The sequence below is a fragment of the Peromyscus eremicus genome, chromosome 4 (genome assembly GCF_949786415.1).
Source record: "Peromyscus eremicus chromosome 4, PerEre_H2_v1, whole genome shotgun sequence".
Lineage (NCBI taxonomy): Eukaryota > Metazoa > Chordata > Mammalia > Rodentia > Cricetidae > Peromyscus > Peromyscus eremicus.
Window position 1 is genome coordinate 124410343 of NC_081419.1, and position 24724 is coordinate 124435066.

Genomic DNA, 24724 nt, shown 5'->3' on the forward strand with positions numbered 1-24724 from the left:
ACAGCTGCTTACTGTATGTTTGTGTCCCATCCCCCAAACTGACTGGAGGTGGGTCCTTTGGAAGGTCTGTAAGTGGTGAGGGCAGAGCTGGTGTAGAGAGGGTTAGACACCAGAGAGAGGCCACTTACCACTCCCACAACGACCCACTAAGAAAGCGCTGAGTCAGAAGGCAGGCTCTCACTACACACAGAATCTGTCTTAGCTGAGATTTCCTGGGCTCCAGAACCATGAGGATTAAAAAAAAAAAAGATTACTTACTATTCGTGTGCGTGTGCGTGTGCGTGTGCGTGTGCGTGTGCGTGTGTGTGTGTGTGTGTGTGTCCGTCCGTGTCCCATGGTGTGTGTACAAAGGTGAGATGACAACTTTTAGGAAATGGTTCTCTTTTCACCACGGGTTCTGGGGATCCAACTCAGGTTGTCAGGACTTACACAGCAAGTGCTTTTACCTACTGAGCCACCTCACACAGCTCTTCGGGTTTTTGTTGTTGTTGTTGTTGTTGTTGTTTGTGTGAGTGTATGCCATGTATGTTCCACTGCCCTTGGAGGCCAGAAGAGGATGGTGGATCCCCTAGAGCTGGAGTACAGGTGGTTGTGAGTCATCTAACCTGGGTGCTAGCTCTTAATCCCTTAGCACTCTCTCCAGCCACTCACCTCCGCCTTGATAAAGGTTTTGTTGTTTAAAACTACCTAGTATATGGTATTTTGTTTACAGTAGCCTGAACAGACTAAAACATATGTCCTTACATCAACCAGTTTCGAGGGACTGTGTGGCTCCAGATGGCCAGAATGGGTCACATTCCCTTTCTGGCGCTGAGTGATATTAGCTACATTTATAAATTATGGACTGGAAAGTAGAGGAGTGTTTCCTAACTATGGAATTCAACATTCGGTGTTAAGAAAAGGCATCTACCCTAAATGTCCACCACAAACGTGTGCCTGACTTTGAATGGTTTCCCTTTAGCTGAACCTTTCTCTGTGAGGACAAACTGTCCTCAGCTATGTCTCAGCCATGCCTCTACACGGTAGAGTCTCTCACCTCCATCTTCTTTCCACAAAATGAACTTCAGGGTTGACCTCCAGCACTCACTCACGGCGACCCCCCCCCCAACAGAAACCGCCAAGCCAATTCTTTCTTTCATCCCCAGGGGTTCTTTTACTCACACAACTCTCCCTCCAAAGGTTGGAGTCTCTATTCTTCTTCTTCTTCTTTTTTTTTTTCTTAACCTTTTTATTTGATATTAATGGGTGTTCTGCTTACATGTGTGCCTGTACACTGATTTTAGGATTCCCTGGAACTGGAGTTACAGACAGTTGTGAGCTGCCATGTGGGTGCTGGGAATTGAACCCAGGTCCTCTGGCAGAGCAACCAGTGCTTTTAATCCCTAAGCCATCTCTCCAACTCCTTAAGTTTTTAATTCTTGAAAGTAGATGATCTGTTCATGAAGGTATTCCAACAAAATCCTCAGAGCCCCATTGGAAGCTTGTGTGAGGAGGGGATTCAAGCATTCGAGTGGAGTTACATATAATATGTATCTCCATATATATATATGATTTTTGTTTGTTTGTTTGTTTTTCGAGATAAGAGTTTCACTGTGTAGCCTTGGCTAGCCTGGAACTCACTCTATAGACCAGGCTGGCCTCGAACTCAGAGATCCGCTTGCCTCTGCCTCCTGAGTGCTGGGATTAAAGGCGTGCGCCACCATGCCCGGCTATATCTCCATATACTCGTACAAAAGGGGGCTTCCATGCAGGGCAGTGTTTAATACTGATTTTTTTCCAATGGGGAGCACGGAAGGAACCTAGGGCCTCTTTTCGAACGTTAACTTGGTTCCACATATACAAAGCCTACTCACAGCTATCGTCTGTACAGGACAATTAGTTGTGCAGAAGTGTGAAGCATCTCTAAGTGACGGGTGGGCCCCGTTATCACTGCGATTCTCAGAGGCAGAGAAACGTACAGAAAGACCGGGAGCAGCCAGCACGACTAGCCTTCGGTCGCAGCTGCATCCGGCGCGGGGCGGAGGGCGGGAGGTGGTCTGGGGCCGGCCGACTTCCGGTCCCTCCGCCCAGCAGCGGGGGCTTCCGAGACGAGAGCGCCCGGCGCAAGGAGGGCGGGGCTTGCCGTGCCCTGCCGTGCGCGTGCGCAGGCGACACGCCGAGGGACGAAGCCGAGCCGCTGAACCGCCGCCAGGTCCGCTCCGGCTCCACGCCGCCCGCCGCGCCGCCGCCCGCGTCCTTCTCCTCCTCCTCCTCCTCCGCCAACGCCGCCGCCGCCGCCGCCATGGGAGTGCAGGTGGAGACCATCTCTCCTGGAGACGGTGAGTAGACGCCCGCCGCCCGCTCCCCTGCCGCCACGCGCAGCCGCTCACCTGCCGTCTGTCTCTCCTCAGGGCGCACCTTCCCGAAGCGCGGCCAGACCTGCGTGGTGCACTACACGGGTGAGTCGGGCGGGCCGGGTGGGGCCGGGCGCTGGGGTCGGGGGCAGCGGTGGCTGGAGGTCGGGGCGTGGCGGCCGCGTGGACGGCGGCCGAGGCCTGGGCGGTGGCCGCGCCCCGAGGGACAGACTGGGCCCGCCGGGCCGAGCGGGGCATCCGACAGACAGACGCAGGCTCATATCCCCTGAGCGGTGCGCGGCCCCCAGGTGCTGCAGGGGGCCTACTGCCCAGACGAGGAAACTGAGGCAGGGCGAGCTCATCGCCTGGCGGAGGTCAAGCGCTCCCGGCCAGGGACCCCTTCAGGGAGATTTGAACCGTTTCCGAGTCCTGGTGGATACCTTCTCCGTGCTTTGGGGTTCTTTCTCCCTTTAGTGGTTAAGAAGGGGAGGTGGTTCCTAGTCTGCCTAGGCACCCTTTCCTGCGAGAACCTTTGAATTCATCTTTCTGGGGCGGGTGGGAAACGACCCACTTGCTAAGTCATTCTTGTGGCTTCATGTGCCCTTCAGGAAATAGATAATGCAAGATCTCTTTCTCTCTCTTTGACCCACTTGCAAATCTCAGCCTGGGTAGCAATGATTACCAAACCAAAGGATGCACCATGTCTTTCCCAGTCTCCCCTTTCTAGGAATAGAGACTTTTCTCACCCCCCTCTTTTAATGATAAAGGAAACTGGGGGGTCGTGAGTGCAGTACACAGTAACTAAAATCAAAGGAAATTTTAAAGACGTGCACACTCAGCCAAAATTCAAGCTTCAAGACCATTAGGATTGCTGGCCCTGGGACCATCTTTTACTCCATGCCCTTACAAGGTCCTTCTGGGTTGGGGAGGGGGAGGGTAGCTGGCTGTGACTTCATAGCCAGGCTGAGTGGTGTAGCCACAGCTGATTGGAATCGGCTTCCCTCCCGCTCCTTCCCTTTCCCACCCTTTCCTTTGTCCCCCTCCCCATCCTTCCTCTGTTTCTTCTGCTTCTCCCTCCTCCCTCCACTGTCACCACCCCCACCTTTTTTTCTGGCTGATCTGGCCAAGCTGTTCAGGCTCAAGTTGCCTTGTCTCCCTGATGAGGGGAGGATCCCTCTCTTGAGGGAAATGACTTAGTGAGAAGAGGAGAAAGGCAACTCACATCCTCCTTTCTATGCTTGCTTATTTCTGTGACTTCTGGAGTGGAGAAGTGGACAGGAGATGGGAGGAGTTACGGACTAGAACCTTAAAAAGCTGCCAGTGGAAGGAATATTGAAATCCATCTTTGGAGAGAACAGACTCGTGTCATGAACAAAAGTGCAGGGTGGTTTGGACATTCAAGTAGCTGTCGTGTTATCATAATATGACCACAGCCTTAGTCTGGGAGGGCTAGTAGAGGAAGAATCATCAGTCTAGTTGTCTTTGATGGCAAGTTGAAAAAGAATAGTGTTGCTCTTTTTTTTTTAAACATGTGTTTAAGGCAGTGGGTTCTCAACCTTCCTAATGCAGTGACCCTTCAATACAGTTCCTCATGTTGTGGTGACCCCCAGCCATAAAACTATTTTGTTGCTACTTCATAACTACTCATATGAATTGTAATGTAAATATCTGTGTTTTCCGATGGTCTTAGGCAACCCCTGTGAAGGATTGTTCATCCCCCCAAAGGGGTCATGACCCACAGGTTGAGAACCACTGATTTTTAAGGGGTTGGGGATGTGGGTGAGTGGGCAGTTCCCTGAATTCCCACAGTCTTCTTTACCTTTGGTTTGCAGCAGCCACACTAAAGTGCCTGGCTCCATCTGTCTGTGTCCAAGACTGCCCCTCATCCTTGCCTAGCCTATGTTTTACTGCTGCTGAAAACCAGGTACCAGCATGTAGGCAGAAATGATTTGCTGTGCCTCTTGGTGAACTGACTCTATAGAGTGTCTGGAGCCTCTTCCTAAAAGAACAGATGGCTGTGGGACCCAGAACACCATCAGGGCTCCTAATGCCTCTTCATGCCTGTGTTCTCCATGCGGGTGGCACCCACCCACATGTTCCCAGAACAACAGCAGGACCCTGGCACGAATTAGAACAAAAGCTTTCTTTTTTATTTCATTTTGATAAGCTCCACAAAGACGCCTTAGTGAGAAGCCAGCTGTGCCTCACGCTCACAGAATAGGCTGTTCTCCTGAGGGCGGGTGGCTTTGTTCCCGAGAGTCTTTGCCACCAGCCTCCCAGGAAGAACCTGTTTGAGACCTGTGGGGGCGTGAGAGAAGGGGGTAGAAGTGCTGTGAGATCACATCCCTAGCATGAAGGCTTTTAAGTCACTGGGAATAAGAATGTATCTAGAAGGAACTGTGATCAGAAGAGGTTACCTTTAAGATTAGAGGAAGAGGATCTTCAAAGACAGGAAGCCCATGGAGTCCCAAGAAGGGAGGAGAAAACCTATATTTCTCATCTGTGGTTTTCTCTTGCTGTGGTGGTAGAAGTCTTTATGCCCATGCTTAGTTTTTCTGTTTCCTTCTGACTGTCTGGCTCAGATTGTTTAGCTGAGTGACTGAGAGGAAGGATGTGAGTGACTGAGGCATAAGTTGGGGGAATACTTTTGATCATGTGAGTTTTAGCTAGGTGTCCATTTCTGCTGATTTAGAATGGGTCCAAAGAAACAGCAAAGGAAGTAAGGTGACTAGACCCTCCACCCCCCAATCCTGAATGCCAGGGATAAACCTCAGGACCTTGCAAGTAGCCAAACACTTCAGCAACTGAACTGCATCCCTAGCCTCAACCTCAGTGATGTTTTAAATGCCAGTGAGGGCTGACTTAGTGCCACCTTAAGGCTTCCTCTGGTGCTTTCTGTGACCTCTGCCAGAGCACAGCATGAGTGCGGCCTTGAAGGCCTGTATGGTGCCACTGAGGATATTGAGTGATTGCTAAGAGCTGTGATAAGCCTTGACTGAGACATGAGGGAGGAGGTGGGATAATAAGCTACACATTTAAGTCCTTGAAGGCCAAGTGGATTTCCATAGCCCCTCCCTCCATGCCTCCCATAGCTGCTTCATGGTTGCTGTGAAGCTTATCTTAGTGCATATCCCTTTTCACTCAGCCATAGCAGGCCACGTGCTTGCCATTGTGAGAGCGGTCTCAAGTGGGTTGAAGGAATTCTTTTTTTATCCTCCTAAAATGTAGCTAGACATCTTGTCCTTGGAATGAGGCTTAAGTTTTCTGTAGGCCCCTGGTGTCTGGTGGAGAAGACAAGAGGTCTCTTGGCATCACCTCGGGTCTGCCTGGGGCAGTCCCAGCTCTGGCCCATTACCTTTAGCTTTTCTTTAGCCTGCTTCCTTCTTCTCTGCTTATTTTATTCACTCCTGCAGCTGTTTTAGTTGGTGATGTCTGGAGGGAAGCTCCTATTTAAGAAATCCCTCAGGTGATATTCTTCTAGTGTGCATGGTCACAAAACATACAGTCTGGAGCCCTTGGGCAGAGTTGTGACTAGATGCTTTTTTTTTCCCCCTAGACAAGACCCCCCCCCCCTTCTGCAGCAACAATATATGGCCAGTGAAAGACCTGATCTAGTGGGGTTTCGCTCAAGAGGGGGGACCAGTATGATCGTGACATGTCAGGTAGTGAGAGTCACAATGGAGAGGGTAAACCAAAGAGGGATAGGGAAGGGAGTCTGCTTTTAATGGAGAGAGTTGGAAAAGTCCTAATGAGTGATGTCCCTGCCTCCAGCATCACCCACAGCAAGTTTGGTAGTGGGCTCTGTGGCCATCTGGAGGAAGAGTTCTTGTGCAAGGCCAAGGCACTGGAGTGGATTGTGTGAAGGAGTGTTAGGCAGTGGGGATTGGAGCACTTGATGTGTTGCCACAAGAACACTCTTCCTCTGGGTCAAGTGAACATGTTTTGAGCTGACATGGACTTTAACCTTCTCCCTCTGGAGGATATACAGTACCCTGCTTGTATCTCAAGTGTGAGAGTGTTCTAGCCCAGTCCATGGACAGAAGTAATGTCATTAAGCATGCTCCTGAAAGGATAGAGGTCCTTTGTTGGGTTTGTGTTCATCTTTGCAGTCATTGGGCTCTGGGAATGTAAATTGTTCTTTTCTTTTGGCTTCTGTGTGCTATCTATATAACCAGAGTAGTAGCACCTTGTGAGCCGAGACATGTGGCAGCTGTGGCATTGTTCATACTGTTCTTAGATTTTTTATGTTCCATGTACCTGGCAGTGGAGCTTTTGTCCTTTGTGGTGTCAAGAGTAGGAGCAAGGTTGAGCTGTGGTCTTGGCCCCAAAACTTCTTGGAGTGGTCAGACTTGGATGTACTCAGGATTGAAGCAGTTGGAAGCCAGGCATGGTAGCTCACACCTTTAATTCCAGCTCTCAGGAGGCAGAGCAGGTGGATCATTATGAGTTTAAGGCCAGCCTGATCTACCTAGCAAGTTCCAGGCCGACCAAGGCTACATGGTGAAGCCCTGTCTCAAACACAGAAAGTTGGAAGTGGTTGGGTCCAGCCAGGATGACCTCCTGTTTCACAGGTAGAGAAGTAGGTATGCAGAAGAGATGGAGTGGAATGAGTGCCCATCTTCAGCCACCCCCCAGGGTGTGTGCATGAGGAAGCTGTTTGATGGTAGTAGTTGGGGCCACCGCATGTGAGGGTGGCAGCTGGCCTTGTGCTACCTCAGCTGTGTGGACAGGTTAGAGTTTGCTTCTGTCGCAGATTTCCTTAGCTTGATGAGGTGTCGGCACTGTGAAATGGACCCTGCTGTGGAAAGGTTGCTTTCCTCTGGCATTGAGAGTCCTCAGTTCAAGTACACAAGTCCTGTTTGTTGTCTTCCTTCCACAGGTAAGGGTAGCAGAGACTCCTTTGTCTTCCTCAAAGCATGCTTCTCCTGTGTGGGTGCCATGGAGAGCCTTTCAAAGAAAGAAAAGTGAAAACAGCCATAATGTGTCCCTGAGTGCTACTGCTTGCATGGCCCCGGGGTCCATTTTGTTATGTGCACTAACTATCCACATCCGTAGTTCTATAGCCAGTGGTTAGCTAGGCCATCTTTTTTTGTTTGTTTTATTCCAAGATAGGGTCTCAGGATGTAGCTGTGATTATCCTAGAACTCACTATGTAGACCAGGCTGGCCTTCAGCTCACAGAGATCTGCCTCCCAAGTACTGGGATTAAAGTTGTGCACCACTATTCCCAGCTTAGCTTGAAATATCCTGATGTCTTATCTCTGAAGACAGGAGCCCCTGCTAAGAACAAGGGTATCCTCCTTATTTTCCTTCTTACGACATCCAGTACAGTGTAAAGTGATCTGGACGTATCCCAGATCAAACTCAGTGAAATGACTCCAGTTCTGGTTCTTCTGAGGTTCACTCATTGCAGGGGGATGGTCTGTGTGCTTTGGAATTTGCACTTTCTGTCCCAAGAGCTCTGACCACTCAGGCAGGCCTGTGTGTTTCTTCCTGGGGGGCGAGATGGAGGGTCTCTGCCCCTCTGCTTAAAGTGCTATCACATTTGTCTCCACTTCCACACTCCTATTACTGTGGTAGGTGTTTCTGTTTCCTTTAGTCCAGAAAGAGAAAGTACTTACACCACTACTCCCACAGCTCAGTCTTCCCTCTATTATTCAGTGATGGTGACTGAAGGTGGGAGAGAGCCTTGGGCAAGTGCCTCATACATTGAAATCCCTGTAGAGCAGCTGACACCTGTAAGCCAGAGCTGCCTGGAAGAAGTGGTCCCTTGTCTTGGGTGTCCTTGCCTCAGGCAGGCAAGAAGAAAGAATTATCCAAGTATATATGTGCCTAAAGGGAGGTGTCTTTGATTTCTCTATGTGCACTGATTGTGTGCAAGGTACTGTACTGGGCATCAAAGATTTAAGGATGAAGAAAAGCCCAATTCCTACCCTTGTAGGTTTTTAGCTGTAGTGGAAGAGGTATAATTAATGCAAAGATATATTGCTCATTAATGCTAAGGAGAGGATCGGGAAAAGGTCAAGATTTTAAATGGCAAAGACCTCAGTGAGAAAGTGACTTTTGAATAGATGGCTGAAGGATTTAGGGGATTAATCTACAGGGCTATTTGAGTAAGAATTCAGACAGCACAGCAGCAAGTGCAGAGGAGTAGGAGTGCACTTGATGTGAACACAGTCTGAGGAAGGAGTGCTGGAGAAGCAGAGAAGGGTGAGGGAGCCAAACCAGCAAGATCAGAGCAATGGCAGCTCTTGTGAGCCACTGTAAGGATTTAAATTCTTTTCTCAAAGAGATGAAGAGCTATGGAAGGACTTTAAAAGGCAAGGGGAAATAAGGTCTGTTTTTATTTTCAAAGGCTCTGTCTGCCTGCTCTTGTCGGGGTTTATGCTGAAGGGAGAGCAGAAGCAGTGCAGGGAAGGCCGTGAACTAGTCTGGAGAAGTACACCCTAGAGCAATGTATATTATCTCCAGTGAGCCACTGTCTATGTCATGATCAACACGGGAACTGAATGACACACTTGCAAGGAAAGACTTTCCCTGTGTTCTTCAGATTGTTGCACAGCCCCTCCCGTTGTGGGTCTTGACTGAGAACTTTTGATCATAGAATCTAAAGGGATTTGGCCAAAGGTCAGTAAAGTGTTTCCTCAGAGTTGGGCATGTGCTTCCTTGTACTTAGTGGACTAGGCAAGAGATGGGATAGGCCTCTGGCCATACCATTCACCTAGGTAAGAAGCAGAACAGTGCAGGAAGGTTACACTGGGAAGCAGTCACGGGGGCCTGGAAGTAGACTAAAACAGCTCAGACACTTGCTGAAGAGCCATTGCTTTTTCTTTGAGTATGGTGGAGTTTTCCAAACACCAATTTTGTCTTTGTTTTCTTATAATAAAGTAAGGTCTATTGTGAGAAATCTAAATGCCAAGCCTTTCCAATCCCTTACTAGTGGCAGCATTCTTTCTGTCTTCTTGCACTGACTCATTGCAAGCACTCAGCTAGACCGATCTAGTAATGCCCACACTTCACTGATCTGCATGCTGTTCAATTACATCATCAGTATAATCATCATGACTGGCTTTGGAAAAATACAGCTGACTGCTCCCCTCTCCCCTTTGGTGTCTTTCTAACACAGAAGTTATGCACAAGGGGGGTTGGGAAGTTTCTGTGTCTAATAAAGAGGGGAGGAGGCCAGGCGGTGGTGGTGCCCGCCTTTAATCCCAGCACTTGGGAGGCAGAGGCAGGTGGATCTCTGTGTTTTTGAGACCAGCCTGGGCTACTGAGTGAGATCCAGGAAAGGCGCAATGCTACACAGAGAAACCCTGTCTCGAAAAAACAAAACAAAAAAAAAAAGGGGGGGGGGGAGGAAAACAGATCTGTCCTGAGGTCTCTGGCAGTACTTCCCATCTGGGAAAGTCAGTGGTTTCAGTTGCAAGTCTGCAGACTGACTTGCCTTTGGATGGCTCCCTCTTCCATTCAACAACTGTGCTGATTGTACTTAGGAAACGCATTCTGTTTTGGGCTTAGCAAACAATTCTCCCTCTCCCATTGACAAATGACAAGAACTTTGCTTTGATTTTGAAGGTTTTGGGATGGTCGGGTGACTTGATGGTTTTATTTGATTTAAATATAGGGGTTTAAAATTTTCTATTTATAACTTCCCTTATTTGGTCAATATAAAGTGCTACCTGTAAAAACTTCATGCAAAGATTATTGAGTGTTGTGAATGAGCTTTCATTACAAGTATTGAAGCTTGAGTCTCTTGAGTCTTCTGTTGTGTTCCCCACCCAGTAGAGGACATACTGGAACTCTGCCTCCCACAAATAAAAGTACGCCAGAAGTAATCTGAAACAGTCATTGGGCCTCTTGGGTTTGAGTCTTGATCTTAGGTTTTCACTGTTGGCTTGAGCCAGGCACTGGGAGCACAGCCTAGGGCACTCTGGTACTTTGCTTGGCAGGTGCTGCCCATGTCTTTTCTCTTTGCCAATTACTTGTTAATAAAAGCACACTCCAGAACTGGGTGTGACTGATAGAGGGCTTGCCTAGCATCCTATGTGGAGATACATTTGAATCTGTTGGTTTGTTTTTATTTTTTCCCCTAAAACCCTTTTCCCCTGCAAGGATTTGAACCTGATTCCTCCCAGCCAGAAGCTGCATGGGATGGAAGTGGCATGGGCTGTGTGCAGCGGGAGGCTGTGTGCAGCGGGAGGCTGTACTCCGCTCATGGTCTTGTGCTTTACATTGAACACCTTCAATTCTTCCCTTTTTTCTCACTGATTAGAAAGTAAAACCCTTCTAGGAGCATCCCTCAGCTGCTGCTGCCATATAGGGAAGAAGGGCTAAATATGGAATCCTCCTGCTTGTTCTGTCCTGCTGGTTCTTAAGTCGGGCAAATGGAGCGAAGGGCTGAGCCACATGCCACTGGGATGTAGAACAGAGTCCAGGTCTGCAAGTGCCATGAGTTCAGACTGGAACTGGAGAATTCTGCAGCTTTTCAGACCACCCAGTCATGAGATGGAGTTTGTGTTTAGTCAGAAATGAAACTGGCCACTGCTGCCAACAGAAGAAAGTGTGGCCTTGAGAGTGGAAAACTTGCTGTGTGAACTGTAGCCTCAGTTGCCTCCTCCCTGCTGAACCTGCTTTTCCTCTAGGGAATTCTGCTGCTAACTTGGCAGCTGGTTTCACTGCTCAAGAGCTCCAGGTTCCAGTGCATGAGGCTCCAGAGTTGAAAGGGATGGAGCACTGCTAAGACTTGACCTGTTCCCTTCTCTTTGCCCTACTTCCATTCCCTGTGTGGAACAGGAGCTGAGCATAATAAGCAGGGGGTTAGTAAATGCTACTACCTACTTTTTCCCTCTGTCTTTGCAGGCAGGGTCTCAGTTGTTGATCTAACTGACCTCAGAATGATCTCCCCTAGCCTCAATATAGACATGCATCTCCATGATCAGTAACCTACTTTCCTTTTTAAAAGTTTTGTTAAGGCCGCCGGGCGGTGGTGGCTCACACCTTTAATCTCAGCACTCGGGAGGCAGAGCCAGGCGGATCTCTGTGAGTTCGAGGCCAGCCTGGTCTCCAAAGAGAGTTCCAGGAAAGGCACAAAACTACACAGAGAAACCCTGTCTCGAAAAACCAAAAAAAAAAAAAAAAAAGTTTTGTTAAGGCGTAGTTGTCCAACAATAAATGTCACATGTTTAAAGTGTTTACTTTTAGCTGGGTGTAATGGCTCATACTTAGCAACCTAGAGTCAGAGGCAGGAGGATTATGAGTTAGTGCCAGCCTGTGCTACATAGTGAAACACTGTCCTAAAAGCCACAACAGTGATTTAAGTCCTGCTAAATTCCTTGCCATGTAGACCAGGCAGGTCTTGAACTCACAGAGATCCTCCTGTCTCTGCCATCCTAGAGTGCTGGGATAAAAGACGTGCACCACCACTCCCGGCTAGTTTGTGATTTAAAAATTACAAGTGAAACTAGGTAGTGTTTGTTTAGTCTCCTGCTGCTTTCTTTTACGATTCTTCTGTGTATAGATAATTTGTTCCTTTTTGTTGCTGAATAGTTTTCTGCATATGGGTTATATATTCATTCATTATTTGGTAGGTGCTTGGGCTGGTACTTAGGATTTGACTGTTAAAATTGCTCTGAGGCCAGGCAGCGGTGGCGTACGCCTTTAATCTCAGCACTCGGGAGCCAGAGCCAGGCAGATCTCTGAGTTTGAGGCCAGCCTGGTCTATAGAGCGAGATCCAGGACAGACACCAAAACAATACAGAGAAACTCTGTCTCACCCCCCCCCCAAAAAAAAAAAATTGCTCTGAATGTTTGTATGAGTCTTTGTAGGCATGTATACTGTCATTTTTCTAGGATAATACTGAGATACAGAATGGCTGGGCCATATGGGGCACAAATGTTCACACTCAGGTTCTTCCAGAGTAGTTGGCTCTGTTTTATATACCACCAACAGTGTAATGTCCTCTCTATACTTGATGGGGCCTATGTTTTAGTTATCCACTTTAACCAGTAATATCTATCCCTCCTGATGGTTTGAATTGCATTGTGTAATGACTAAGAATTTTGAACATCTTTTTATATGCTCTCTTGCCATCTGTGTACATCTGTTTCAGTGAAGTACAGGTTCAAAGCTTTGTTTCACTCAATTGGCTTGTTTTCTTACTCAGTTTTGATAATCTGTTGCATAGCTTAAGTTGACCTTTGAACTCGGCAATCATCCTTCTTCATTCTTGCCTTGGTAGTTTTTTGTGTTTTGTTTTTGTTTTTGTTTTTTTACATAATTCCTTTATTGATTCTTTGGGAATTTCACATCATGCATCTCAATTTCATTCATTTCCCAGTCCCCCCATATCTGCCCTCCACCTGTGCAGCCATCCCCCCCCCAAAAAAAATGAAAAAAAAAAAAAAACAAAGCAAAACAAAAAAAAAAGACCTCTTTGTTCCACTGTCTTTCCCACCTCTCCAACATTTTCATTCATCCTAGTGGCATTGGGAGCCGCAATGTGTTACACAGTATACCCTTTTGTCCTGTCAGCTTTATTTGCAATGTTCATTGCAGTGAGTCATTGAACTGGTTCAAGGCCTCTGGTTCTGGTATACCTTCGTCATTAGACCCTCACTGAAACTCCTTTAGTATATCATCGAGTAATGGAGATCCTGCGAGTACCATTCCACAGGATCATTCCCTTCATGTGCTGCAGCAGTCATAGATGGGGTAGATGTTAGGGTGGGCCAACCCAAGGCTCTGGTGGTAACTGAGCTGGTTAGTCCAGGTTATTGGGGCTGCCCCCCTCAGACAAAGGGCAGAGCCAGTTCTCCTATGCCCGTGCCATCAAGGCCAGTTCTCCCAAGTGTGGGTAGCCAGTTCTCTTGCAGTGTCCAATGAAGAGCAGGACCAGCAAAGGGCAGTGCAGGCTCAGCATGGCCCTTAGATTTCATCATGCATGGTTCCTATGGCCCCCTGTGATAATGCAGACTCCAGCTGCAGCAGGATCATGAACTTAGACATGGCCCCTTGGCAGCAGGTAGGGTCTAGAAGTCACCATGGCTCTTGTAGCAGCTCAGGTCACCCAGATCAATATGGCCCCAGTGGTAGCATGGCTCTTGGACACCAGCATGGTCTCAGGTGGCTGGCCAGACCCCAGGCATCCGCATGGCCCTTGGTAGTAATTAGGGGTCATGGACCCGGACATGGCCCTGGATGTCACCATTGCCCCGGGTGGCAGCACAGGCCACTTAGATTGGCATGGCCCCAACAGTGGCCCTCAGACACCACAACATGGACCCAGGTGGTGGCCCAGACCTCAGGCATCTTCATGGCCGTCGATGGTAACAGGGGCCATGTCTGGTAGTTCTTCATATACTCTGGGTGTATAGAATCTTCTTCCTGGTTGGGTTGTCTTTTCTAAAAAGTTTGTTTTTTGACACAGGGTTTCTCTGCATAGCCCTGCTGTTCTAGAACTCACTCTGTAGACCTGGCTGGCCTCAAACTCAGATCCTCCTGCTTCTGCCTCCTGAGTGCTGGGATTAAAGGCATGTACCATGATTGCCTGGCTAAAATAATTTTGAATGAACTTCAGTGTTTAGTTTTTTCTTTTTTATGACTTATGTGTTTTGATACCGTACCTAAGAAATCTTTGCCTAGTCTCAGATTGTAAAGATTTCTTTGTCCATGTATTCTTCTAAAGAATTGTGTAGGCTTACCATTTACATTTAGGCCCATGATCTATTTTGAAGTAACAGTTGAGGGCTAGAGAGATGGCTCAGGACTTAGACAGGACTGATTTCAGATTCCCATGTAAAGCTGGGCATGATAGCATGTAACCCTAGTGCTCCAGCAGTTACATGGAAGGTCAAGGCAGAGTCCTTGGAAACTTACACAGGACTGATTTCAGATCCCCATGTAAAGCTGGGCATGATAGCATGTAACCCTAGTGCTCCAGCAGTTAGATGGAAGGTCAAGGCAGAGTCCTTGGAAACTTAACATAGCCTAGAGTATGAAATAGTGAACAAGAAATTGTCTCAAACAAAGTGGATGGTGAGGACTAACATCTAAGGTTGTCCTTTGTACTGTGGCACATGTGCACTCACACATGAACACACACACACACACACACACACACACACACACACACACGGGATGAAGTAATATTTGATATAGTGTGGATATGAATCCCAATTTTCTAACTTGTATGTGTGGAGCAGGGGATGCATAAGTAGTGGTCTGTTCTGTCTACTTTTGCTGTCTTGAGGACCATCCCTGTTCCCACCTCAGGAAATCCCAAGGATGTGAGCTGGAGCCAAGGGAGGCTGGCCTTGCTTATCTCTCAGTTTGTAGAGATTACTGTGTGTCTAATGTCTTGAATCTGTTGTTTCATTGAGGTGGTTTCTTAGGTATTGTGGAGAGGGGGGGTAGTTAGTTGGATAGCTGTGCAGAGACAGTATTGTCCCTTTTCCTTCATCTTGGCAGAAAGTGGAATTCTTTGCTAGCTGTTTTACATCTGCCTTTCTTGTGTTCTGCTCTCAAAGCTGAGCAGCATCATTCTCAGAAAGCTGCATGCACACTCATGCCTGCCTTTCAACGTTTCTGCTTCCTCTGCATCTCTTCCTTCTAGAACCTCCTTACCGTTTAGCTTGGGCCCATTGTGACACTCATTCAACTACCCTTACCTCTAGGGATATTTTGTTTGCTTGTTTTTTTCAGACAGGGTTTTTCTGTATAACAGTTTTAGCTGTCCTGGAACTCATTTTGTAGACCAGGCTGGCCTTGAACTCACAGAAATCCTTCTGCCTCTGCCTCCCAAGTGCTGAGATTAAAGGCGTGCACCACCACCACCCAGCCACCTCTAGGAATATTTAGCCTTTAGAATTCAATTATTGGGCTGGAGAGATGGCTCAGTAGTTAAGAGCACTGGCTGCTTTTCCAGAGGTCCTGAGTTCAGTTCCCAGCAACCATATGGCAGCTTACAACCATCTGTAATGAGATCTTATTTACATGTATACATGTAGTCAAAGCACCCTTATACATAAACTACATCTTTAAAAAAAGAATTCAATTATAGAGGGAAAATCCTTCAGCCTGGAAGAATACCTCCTACCCTCACTTCTTGTGAAGATAACATAGATAAGATTGACAGGAAATGACTATGGTCTGAAGCTCTGGTGTAAGACTCATGCCCCCTTTTCTTAGACAACAGCTCATGTGAAATAATGTAAGAGAATAAGGCATTGATCCTGTTTCCTGAGCTAACTGAGCCTTTGCCCCTGTGTCCCACAGAAATTTAAGATAAGGGAGTTAGACTTCCCTCACTGAAGACAGCTAATTGCCTCAGCAGCAGATAGAAACTGTCCCTCTGAGCTTCCTGCCTGCTACTAGTCAGTTGAGGCAACTCAGGCAAAGCAGTACTAGGTTCTTTTGAAAAATGAGAAGTAGTTAGACATGTGCTTGTTTGTGCACATACAGTGTAGGTGTGTGTGCTGGGCCCCACACAAACGCTGGTCCTATTATCACAGATCAGGAGAGTGTTTTCGGTCTTTTCATCGTTCCATTTGTTTACTCCTCATAGCAGCTCTACAGTGAGGCGTGCTGAGTAAGTCATGAAGCTTTGTCTCATACAGATTATGCTCAGCCATAAGTATCCAGAAGTCCTACTAAGTAAGAACTCAAAGCATGCCTTCCCCTTCTTTGGATGCTCCAAAGGAAGGAACAGAAATGTCCCATTTGTAATTGGCCTCATAAAGACATAGCCTTTCCCATTAGAAGTGTCTCCTGTCAGAGGTGGCATATTTTTAAAAAGTGATGAACCTGAGAATAGTTGGTAAAGCACTTGGCTTGAAAGCATGAGAACCTAAGTTTGGATCCCATCTGAAAAATGATGCTATGACATATGCCTGCAATCCCACCAGTGGACAGGTGAAAAGATACAGGCAGGTCTGTGGCACTCCCTGGCGAGCTAACCTGCTCTACTTGACAAAGTTCCAGTGAGATTCAAGCAAAAAGAATGTGCCTGAGGAATGACTTTGTGTGTGCATAAAAAAAAAAAAAAACACAAAACAAAAATCAAGAAACCAATTTTTTTTTTTACAAGTGGTGAACCTATGCCATAATCACACAAGATCATAGTATAAGGATTGCTCCTGATACACATTCTGTTGAATTTGGAGGGATTAGACAAATATATAATGTCTACCACTATAGTATCAGAAAGATGATTTTTATTACACTAGAGATCCTCTGTGCTCTGGGTCTAAGCTATTTCATAGCCTTGATTCAGGCACCCCTCTGGTCATGTTCTCAGAATATTTAGTTTAATTTATTTACTTGTTTTTGAGATAGTTTTGAGATAGACAGCCTTGGCTGTCCTGGAACTTGCTCTGTAGACTAGGCTGGCTTTGTACTCAAAGAGATCTGCCTGCCTCTGCTTCTTAAATGCTGGGATTAAAGGCATGTGCCACCATATCCAGCTCAAGATTTTTAAAAATAAGTTATGTTACCTGATGGATGTTTTACCTGAATATATGTCTATGCACCATGTGTATGCTTGGTGTCCATGGAGACCAGAAGAGGGCTTCAGATCCCTCTTCTGGAATAGAGTCACAAACTGTTGTAAGCCACTATGTGGGTGCTGGGAACAGAACCCAGGTCCTTTGGAAGAACAGCCAGTGCTCTTAACTACTGAACCATGTCTCCAGCCCCTTTTCTCTGGATTTTCCCCAGCAGGTTCTTGAAGACAGTTAAGCTTAAAGGTCAGGGACTACTCTTGTTTTGAGGCCTAACTCAAGGTCTCCTCAGAGGAACCCAGACCAGGAAGAGGCTATTTCTGGTTACCAGTTATCTTTCATGATTCACAGTTCTTGCTGGGCTAAATAAAGCCTTTTGCTAGAGCTAGGTCCCCCTATTCATTGGTTCTGACCTTGGGTAAGCTCCAGAGGCTTGGAGTTGGTTTCCTTATGTCTGTTTAAGCAGTCTCATAAGTAGAACGGAAAGGCTTGCACATGTCCAGAGAAAGGATTCTGAGAATCTTGTCATCTTTTTTCTCCTAACTTCAGGCTCAGTTGGGTGGTTCCTGTGGCTGAAGTTGAGCTAGCAGTGGGCATGTGTGTAGTAGTTATTGTGACCTAGAAACTGATGATCTCTTTGTTTCTGATAGACTGTTCATGTCTGTTGCTTGTCAGGTCTTCTGTTGTAATCTAGGTGGTGATTATATTCTGGTAAAAGAGCAAGCTAAATGTAGTCTTAAGGTGCCATCTCCTGTTTCTTTACAGACTTGGAAAAGGGGTAGGTTCTGTTTTCTTCATGTCCTTCAGTCAGTGTGAGGCCCATTCTCTGCAGGACATCCGTCTTGACTCCTTCTCAGGACAGCAGCCTCCACCCTGTTTCCTATTTGGTTAAAGTCTCGAAGTCTGGCGACTGTGATAACGCTCTCAGTTCATGTCTTGTTTCCTCAGTCTACCGACCAGGGTTGACATTGTTTTTCAGGTTGGGATTTTTATCAGGGTTTTTCCCCCTATAAACACATACATGTGCACAGGAGAAGTCTTTTTTAATGGATCTTTGAACCCCTATTGCGCTGCATATCAGTTCTGGGCCCAGCACTAGCTTCCTCTAGCCTGGGGTTGCATTGTGAGAGCTTTCAGCTCAGGGTCTGCTATCCCAGATGGCTGATACTGGCTTCCGGAGAAACTCTTGCAGGGATGTTTTTGAAAAGGGAGCTGCAGATGTCTACCACAGATGTCTACTACTCTTTTCTCACGGTGCTCACTCTCCGATCTCCATTGCTGGGATTCCTCTTTCATTGTGGTTTGCCTGACCCTTGGGAAAACAGTATAGTAAAGAAACTGGTGTGAGGGTTTTGTCTAGTTTTGCTAGTTGAGCAAATCACTTATTGCCAGAGGTTCATCTGTGAAATGGGATGTGCTGTGAAGACATAAGCTTCAGCAGTGGGATGAATGCTAGCATGTTCCAGTTCCTCTAGTTATCCAGGTTATTTGCTACTTTCTCAGGAAGACTGGCAACTCAAGAGCTAGCCTGTGCTCAGGTTCCTATTTTGTTTTTGTTGTTTGCTTGCTTGCTTGTTTTTAGTAAAACATCACCAGAGTGCTGGGGAAAGCTGTCTTCCTGTTTTCTTTCCCCATGATGCTGAGAGGATTTTCCTCTCTAGATGAATACTCATTCACCTGCCATGGAGAGCAGCAACGTCTATAGTCGTAGACAGCCATGAGAGCAGGGTTGAGAGAACATGCTGTATACTCGTCACACGTGTACTGTGGCAAAATTGGGGACTGCTGCCTCTTCACTGGAGGCCCTTACAGAACAAAGGAAACCACATTACCAATTGTGAACGTCCATGGTGCTGGGAAGGCCATGACAGGGAGCTTATGCTCTAATTCCAGAGCAAGGTAGTAGCTGTGCCTCAGAGTGAGGTGACAGACTGCATGGCTTCAGGCCAACTACATAGCTCTCCAGTGAGGCCACAGGAAATCCTCCAGAGATAACACAGTTCTCCAGGCTAGAACCTGACCCCCAGGCACACTGGCGCTGCTGTGGGCATGGGACCTGTGTTGCTGCTTTCTGACCTGTTTTGTATCATTTCTCTTGGTTTCTTATGTTAAACTTGTATATATATTTTTTTACAGGGATGCTTGAAGATGGAAAGAAATTTGATTCCTCTCGGGACAGAAACAAGCCTTTTAAGTTTATGCTAGGCAAGCAGGAGGTGATCCGAGGCTGGGAAGAAGGGGTAGCCCAGGTATGCTCTCCTTTGCCTTGTTTCCTAGCATCTGCCTAATACCCCACAAGTAACTCTCTGTGAGGATTCATTCTTTATTTCTTTTCAAAGGTTTGTTATTTTTATCAGCATCGGGAGTGTTTGCCTACATATATGTATACCTATTGTATCTGTATCTGGTACCATCAGGTCAGAAGAGGACATTGGATTACCTGGAACTAGGATTAGAGATGGTTGTGAGCTGCCATGTGGGTGTTGGGAACAGAACCCAGGTCCTCTGCAAGAGCAGTCAGTGCTCTACTACTGAGCCATCTCTCCACTCCCATGGGGTTTCTTGCATAGTTCTGCACACTTTCCTTGCCTTTACATACACAAAATTGCCTAGAGTTTACTTTCTTCTTTCATTAACTTTGACCATACCTGAACATGACAGGACCCATACAGTTGAATGCTCTCTGGGGGACATGGGTGCTATAATTAGTTAACTAGAACTCTAATGAAGGCCATTTAAGTCTTTCCTAGTATTTTGGTAGAGTAAACAATATTGCATACCTGTCTTGCAGTTTTTGTTTCACATGTGTTCAGGTATTACTGAAGGGCAAGTTTGAGACAGTAGACTCAGTTACAGCCTTTGTAGAGTTATACATTGAAGTGTCACCAGGTAGTAAAGGTGCCATCAATCTTTAGGTCATTTGTGACAGAAGGGGTTGGGGGAGAAAAAGACAGAGTGGGTGGGGGAGGCAGATACCTTGTCTCCATTTCTTGATGCTTATTTAGCTCAATGTTTCCAGGTATAAGGTCCTGCTACAGGTGTAATTTTGGAAGATTCCCTTTTCATTTAACAATGTTTTGGCCATGTTTCCATGTTGTATCTTAAAAGCCCACTGGGATCTTTCTGATGGCTAATCTGTGATATGGGCATGTGTATGAAGTCATTATCCTTTGTCATGGGCATGTATAGGTTGTTAGCAGAATATCCAAGAAAGTAGAATTGTTGAGTCAATGGAATGATTGTTTTGAATTTTATTAGATAAAGCCATGGGCTTGAACCAGCCATGGTAGTTTATACTTTTTTGTTTGGTTTTTTGAGATAGGGTTTCTTGGTGAATCAGTCCTGGCTGTCCTGGAACTCACTCTGTGACCAGGCTGGCCTCGAACTCACAATGATCCGCCTACCTCTGCCTCCCCAGTGCTGGGATGAAAGGTGTGCACCACCACCGCCCGGCTGGTAGTTCATACTTGTAATCCCAGCACTTGGAAGGCTGAGTGAGGGAATCACCCTTGAGTTGAAGCCTGCTTTGGCTGCATAGTAAATTACAGATTAGCCAGGGCTACATTTAAAGAGTCTCACTATAAGATGATAAGTATAAATATGGTAGCAAATACCTGTAACCCTAACTTACCCTGAGGCAAGGGTATTACTGTGAGTTTGTGGCCAGCTTACACTACACTAGATTACAGAGTGAAATGCTGCCCCCTCCCCCTCAAAAAAAAGATCTAAATATAGTACAGAATGATGGACTCTCCTCAGATACTAATCTTTGTTGTTTTTAAGGTTTTTTTTTTTTTTGTTTTTTTTTTTAAATCAAAGTACAGTCAGCTCTGTGTACAGAGTTGCCACATCCGTGGATTACACCAACCATAAATGTAAAGGTTACATCTGTATAAACACATGCTGCCTTTCCCCCTTTGTTAATTATCCAGATAATACAGTATGAGAACTGTTTGTGTGACATTAGTAAGTCCTGAAAAGTCAAGAGGGGTTTTTAATTGCCATTGGGTTCCATCTAGTTTAACTGCCAGCCTCCCAAGTTTTTCACAGTATGGGTGCTGCCTGCTGGATGGGCAGCTGCAGTCACTGGAATGTCTTGGTCAACACAGTCCTGGGTAGGGACACCCAGGAACCAGCTTGGCTTGTGAAGGGATTGGGAGTTTGTCCAGCTGAATTTAATCCTTGTTTTTTTCACAGATGAGTGTGGGTCAGAGAGCCAAACTGATAATCTCCCCAGACTATGCCTATGGAGCCACTGGGCACCCAGGCATCATCCCTCCACATGCCACTCTGATCTTTGATGTGGAGCTTCTAAAACTGGAATGACAGAAGTGGCCTCCTCCCTTGGCTCCTTGCACATGGGTAAGAGTACTTAATGCTGAAGGACTCTAAGTGCCTTTGTTGTTCCCTTTTTAGGCCAGTGTTTGATAGAGGTGAGGGCAGAAAATACTACAGAGCCCCCCTCCCCTCTCTGTGACATCCCGTCATTGTTGATATTCTAAGAAAGGATGGCATGTGTTTCTGAGGAGCTCGTGGGGATGGCAACTGTTTATATGTAGCTTATTGAACTGAGGTTTTTTGAACCACAGGCCAAGTTCCTAGTGCTAGCATTTTGGACTTCTAGAAGTAAAACTTTCTGGCTTTGTTCTGCCCTGTGCTTCTAGAAGCTAGTAAGAAAAGCACTTATAGGAGCAGCATGTCAGCTTGAACAGCCTCAAGGAAGAAGCCTTGAGATCAAGCAGTCCTAGGAAGAGACCTTAGGATCCTGGGTTGTCCTTCCTAGTCACATCCATGTGGTAGCAAAGTAGATCTGAAGCCTGTTTCCTGGGTCCCCTCTTCTTTCATTCTTAGAACGTTAAGCTCAGCATCCTAGTTGTATGGCGTTTTTCTTGTGACTGTTAGAATCTCTTCACACATGAATGTCACCCTTCCAACTGGCCCAGACTTTCCTATTTGTTCTTACTCCCCCCCCCACCCCACCCCCGGAATCCAGAGGCCACAGCCAGGGGCTGAATGAGAATGCTTTTAGAAACCTGAAGCCAAGTTGGATCCTGGTGATCACTGTGTTGTCAGCAGCACTGGGGATGGGAGGCGGGTGGTAGGGGCAGCCTCCTTCTGTTCTTAGAAAGATAAACTTAATGTTAGGTTAACAAGAGAAAAGCCATATATGAACCACTCATGGCAAGTTGAGCACAAGAAGGTTACTTGCTAGGAAATGGAGTCAATCTATCAGTTTTTTCCAGCTGTAAGAAGTGGCCTGATCCCAAAAGACCTCTCAGCTGCTCAGGATGGGACTTGGCATGATGGATAATGTTGTGGTTGTCTACGAAGAGAACAATGAGTTGCTGGAACTCACAGATTTTCTGTCCCCAACAGATCTGCCATGGAGGGATCTGGTACCTCCAGACGGGTGCACATGAATCCATGTGGAGCTTTTCCTGATGTCCTACCACTCTTTGTATAGACACCTACCCGACTGAATGTGTTCCGTCACTCAGCTTTGCTTCGGACACCTCCATGTCCTCTTCCCCTTCTGTATGTGTGTTGACTTAAACTATATGCCATAAACCTCAAGTTACTTTGTTTTGGGGTGAAGATTCAGTTTCAGTCTTTCAGATCTAGGTTTCCAATGAAGTATATTGTCAAGTATTAACAGCACAAGCGATGGGTTAACTTTAGAATAGGAATTGGTGTTGGGGGTGGGGTTTGCAAGAATTTTTATTTTATTTTATTTTTTTTTTTTTGGATGAAAAATTTATCTATTATATATTAAGACATTCTTGCTGCTGTGCTGCAAAGCCATAGCAGATTCGAGATGCTGTTGAGGGCTGGATTTTTCTCCAGTGAGGGAGGTCCTGTTAAATTGAAAGCCCTATCCAAACTGAAGTGGGAAGGGAGGGAGCGAGCCTTTGCTTCTGACAGTCCTCCCACCTTCTGAAACCGTCTGCCTTTTAAAGCAGGTCCCTTTACTGCTGTGTTGGACACTACAGTAGGGTCGGTAGGGACCTCTGAAGCCTTCTTTGTGACCTGGCTTAATTTGTTTTTCATCCTATGGTTTTTCTAGTGGATTTTCAGGACTTTTGTAATCTTGTAACTATCCAAGCTCCACTTCCTAAATTTTAAGAACTTTATGGAAAGTTTAAATTGAAGGTGCTGTTTGTAGACTCACCACCCAACGGACGCCCAGTCATCACTACAAATCCTGAGTGTTCTCTAAGAAAATGATGCTGGTCATCACAGCTTCAGCATCTCCTGGGTTTTGATGCTTGGCTCTCTCTGCTAATCTCGGCTTCCCAGCTATTCCTCCTCCAGTTGCTTCTCACCCTCTGCTGTCCTGTGTAGTGATTTGGTGAGAGAAAGTACGCTTTTGTCCCCTGCCCTCTGCACCACATATGCGTTTCAAGTTTATTATTGCAATAAAAGTGCTTTATGCTGGCTTTTCTCAGCTCTGTGTCCTGGTGGTTGCTTGCACATGCCCCATACCCCTTTTAGCACAGAGATTGGTAGGTATGTAGGGTCCAAGGTTATATCTTGACAGCATAGCAGTGAGCAGCTTTTCCCCCTTGGCCATGTTGGGGTGTGTGTGTGTGGGAGCAGTAGGCTTAACTTAAAGGAACTGCCTGGGGCCAGGCTAGGGCAGTCATGGGTCCTACTCTCCTGTCTCTCACATCCCTTAACCGTTCTGGGGGCACAGAGAAAAGAAGTAGAAGATCAACCTGTTTTCAACAGGGAGTCCAGATGGAGAAGTTTTATAAGCAAATGTGTGAAGGATTGTGGATAGGATGTAATCTCTGTCCTGCATGAGATAGTATGGAAAGACTACCTTGTAATTTTCCTATCTTACCCTCTCCCCTTACCCTCCCCCATCCTGTAAGTGCCAGTAATGTTTCTCTTACTAAGAGTTAACACTGATCACCAAGATCCCTTAATACCTTGACAGACACCTTCTAAAGTTGCACTGGAGCTGGGCGTGGTGACGCACACCTTTAATTCCAGCCCTCAGAAGGCAGAGGCGGGTGGATCTCTGTGAGTTCCAGGCCAACCTGGTCTACATATTGAGACCCTGTCTCTTAAAAAAAAAAGTTTTAATAAGTCATTTTAAATACAGAGGTTGTCAAGCACTGGAATAATGGTTGATTTTTATTTTTTACGTTGATGTGGAGGTCAAAGGACAGCTTACAAAAGCCAGTTTTCCTACCGTGTGGGTCCTGGGGGTTCAGCACCTTCATCCAGAGCTATCTTGCTAGTCTGAATAATGGTTTTCAAAAGTACTTTCCTTAAATTACTTCAATTTAGACTTGTGGAGTAATAGCCTAGAATTACATTTTAATTTTCCTCAAAATTATTTTATCAGATTTGTCAAAATGATATTTTTGGCGACTACTTATTTAAAAACTGTTGGTGCTTTGGTTTTTCGAGACAGGGTTTCTCTGTGTAGCTTTGCGCCTTTCCTGGGACTCACTTGGTAGCCCAGGCTGGCCTCGAACTCATAGAGATCCGCCTGGCTCTGCCTCCCGAGTGCTGGGATTAAAGGCGTGCGCCACCACCGCCCGGCTTGTTGGTGCTTGATACATACCATCTTTTCTGTCACATTTCACTCCAGTTCCCCAAACACATATAAAGTAGAGGGCAGTATTTGTTTACATTTTTGTGCCCCATCAAGATCACTGTCAACCCAGAAAAGTCTCATGCCGTTTCCAACTCATATCCTACCATACCCCCCAGAGACTTTTTCATGTATGTTTGTGTGTGAGTGTGAGCAGCATGTGTAGATGTCCTGGAGGCCAGAATACGGTCTTGGATCCCATAGAGCTGTAGTTACAGGTGTTTAAAAGCATTGGCTGCTATTCCAGAGGACCCTAGGTTGATTGCCAGCCAACATGGTGGCTCACAAGT

At 46.4% G+C, this 24724-nt stretch overlaps 1 protein-coding gene across 2 annotated transcripts; it reads left to right on the plus strand.

Annotated features, from left to right (window-relative positions):
* Positions 1 to 2078: 2078 nt before the first annotated feature.
* Positions 2079 to 23273, plus strand: Fkbp1a (FKBP prolyl isomerase 1A). Of its 2 annotated transcripts, XM_059261602.1 has the most exons (5): positions 2079 to 2318; positions 2391 to 2438; positions 18965 to 19077; positions 21026 to 21190; positions 22205 to 23273. In XM_059261602.1, the coding sequence occupies exons 1-4, from the start codon at positions 2282 to 2284 to the stop codon at positions 21152 to 21154; spliced, it is 327 nt and encodes a 108-aa protein (XP_059117585.1). In that variant the 5' UTR covers positions 2079 to 2281; the 3' UTR covers positions 21155 to 21190; positions 22205 to 23273. The 2 variants fall into 2 exon arrangements, with proteins under 2 accessions (XP_059117585.1, XP_059117584.1); XM_059261601.1 differs by lacking the exons at positions 2079 to 2318; positions 2391 to 2438 and adding an exon at positions 2539 to 2641.
* The last annotated feature ends 1451 nt before the right edge of the window (positions 23274 to 24724 follow it).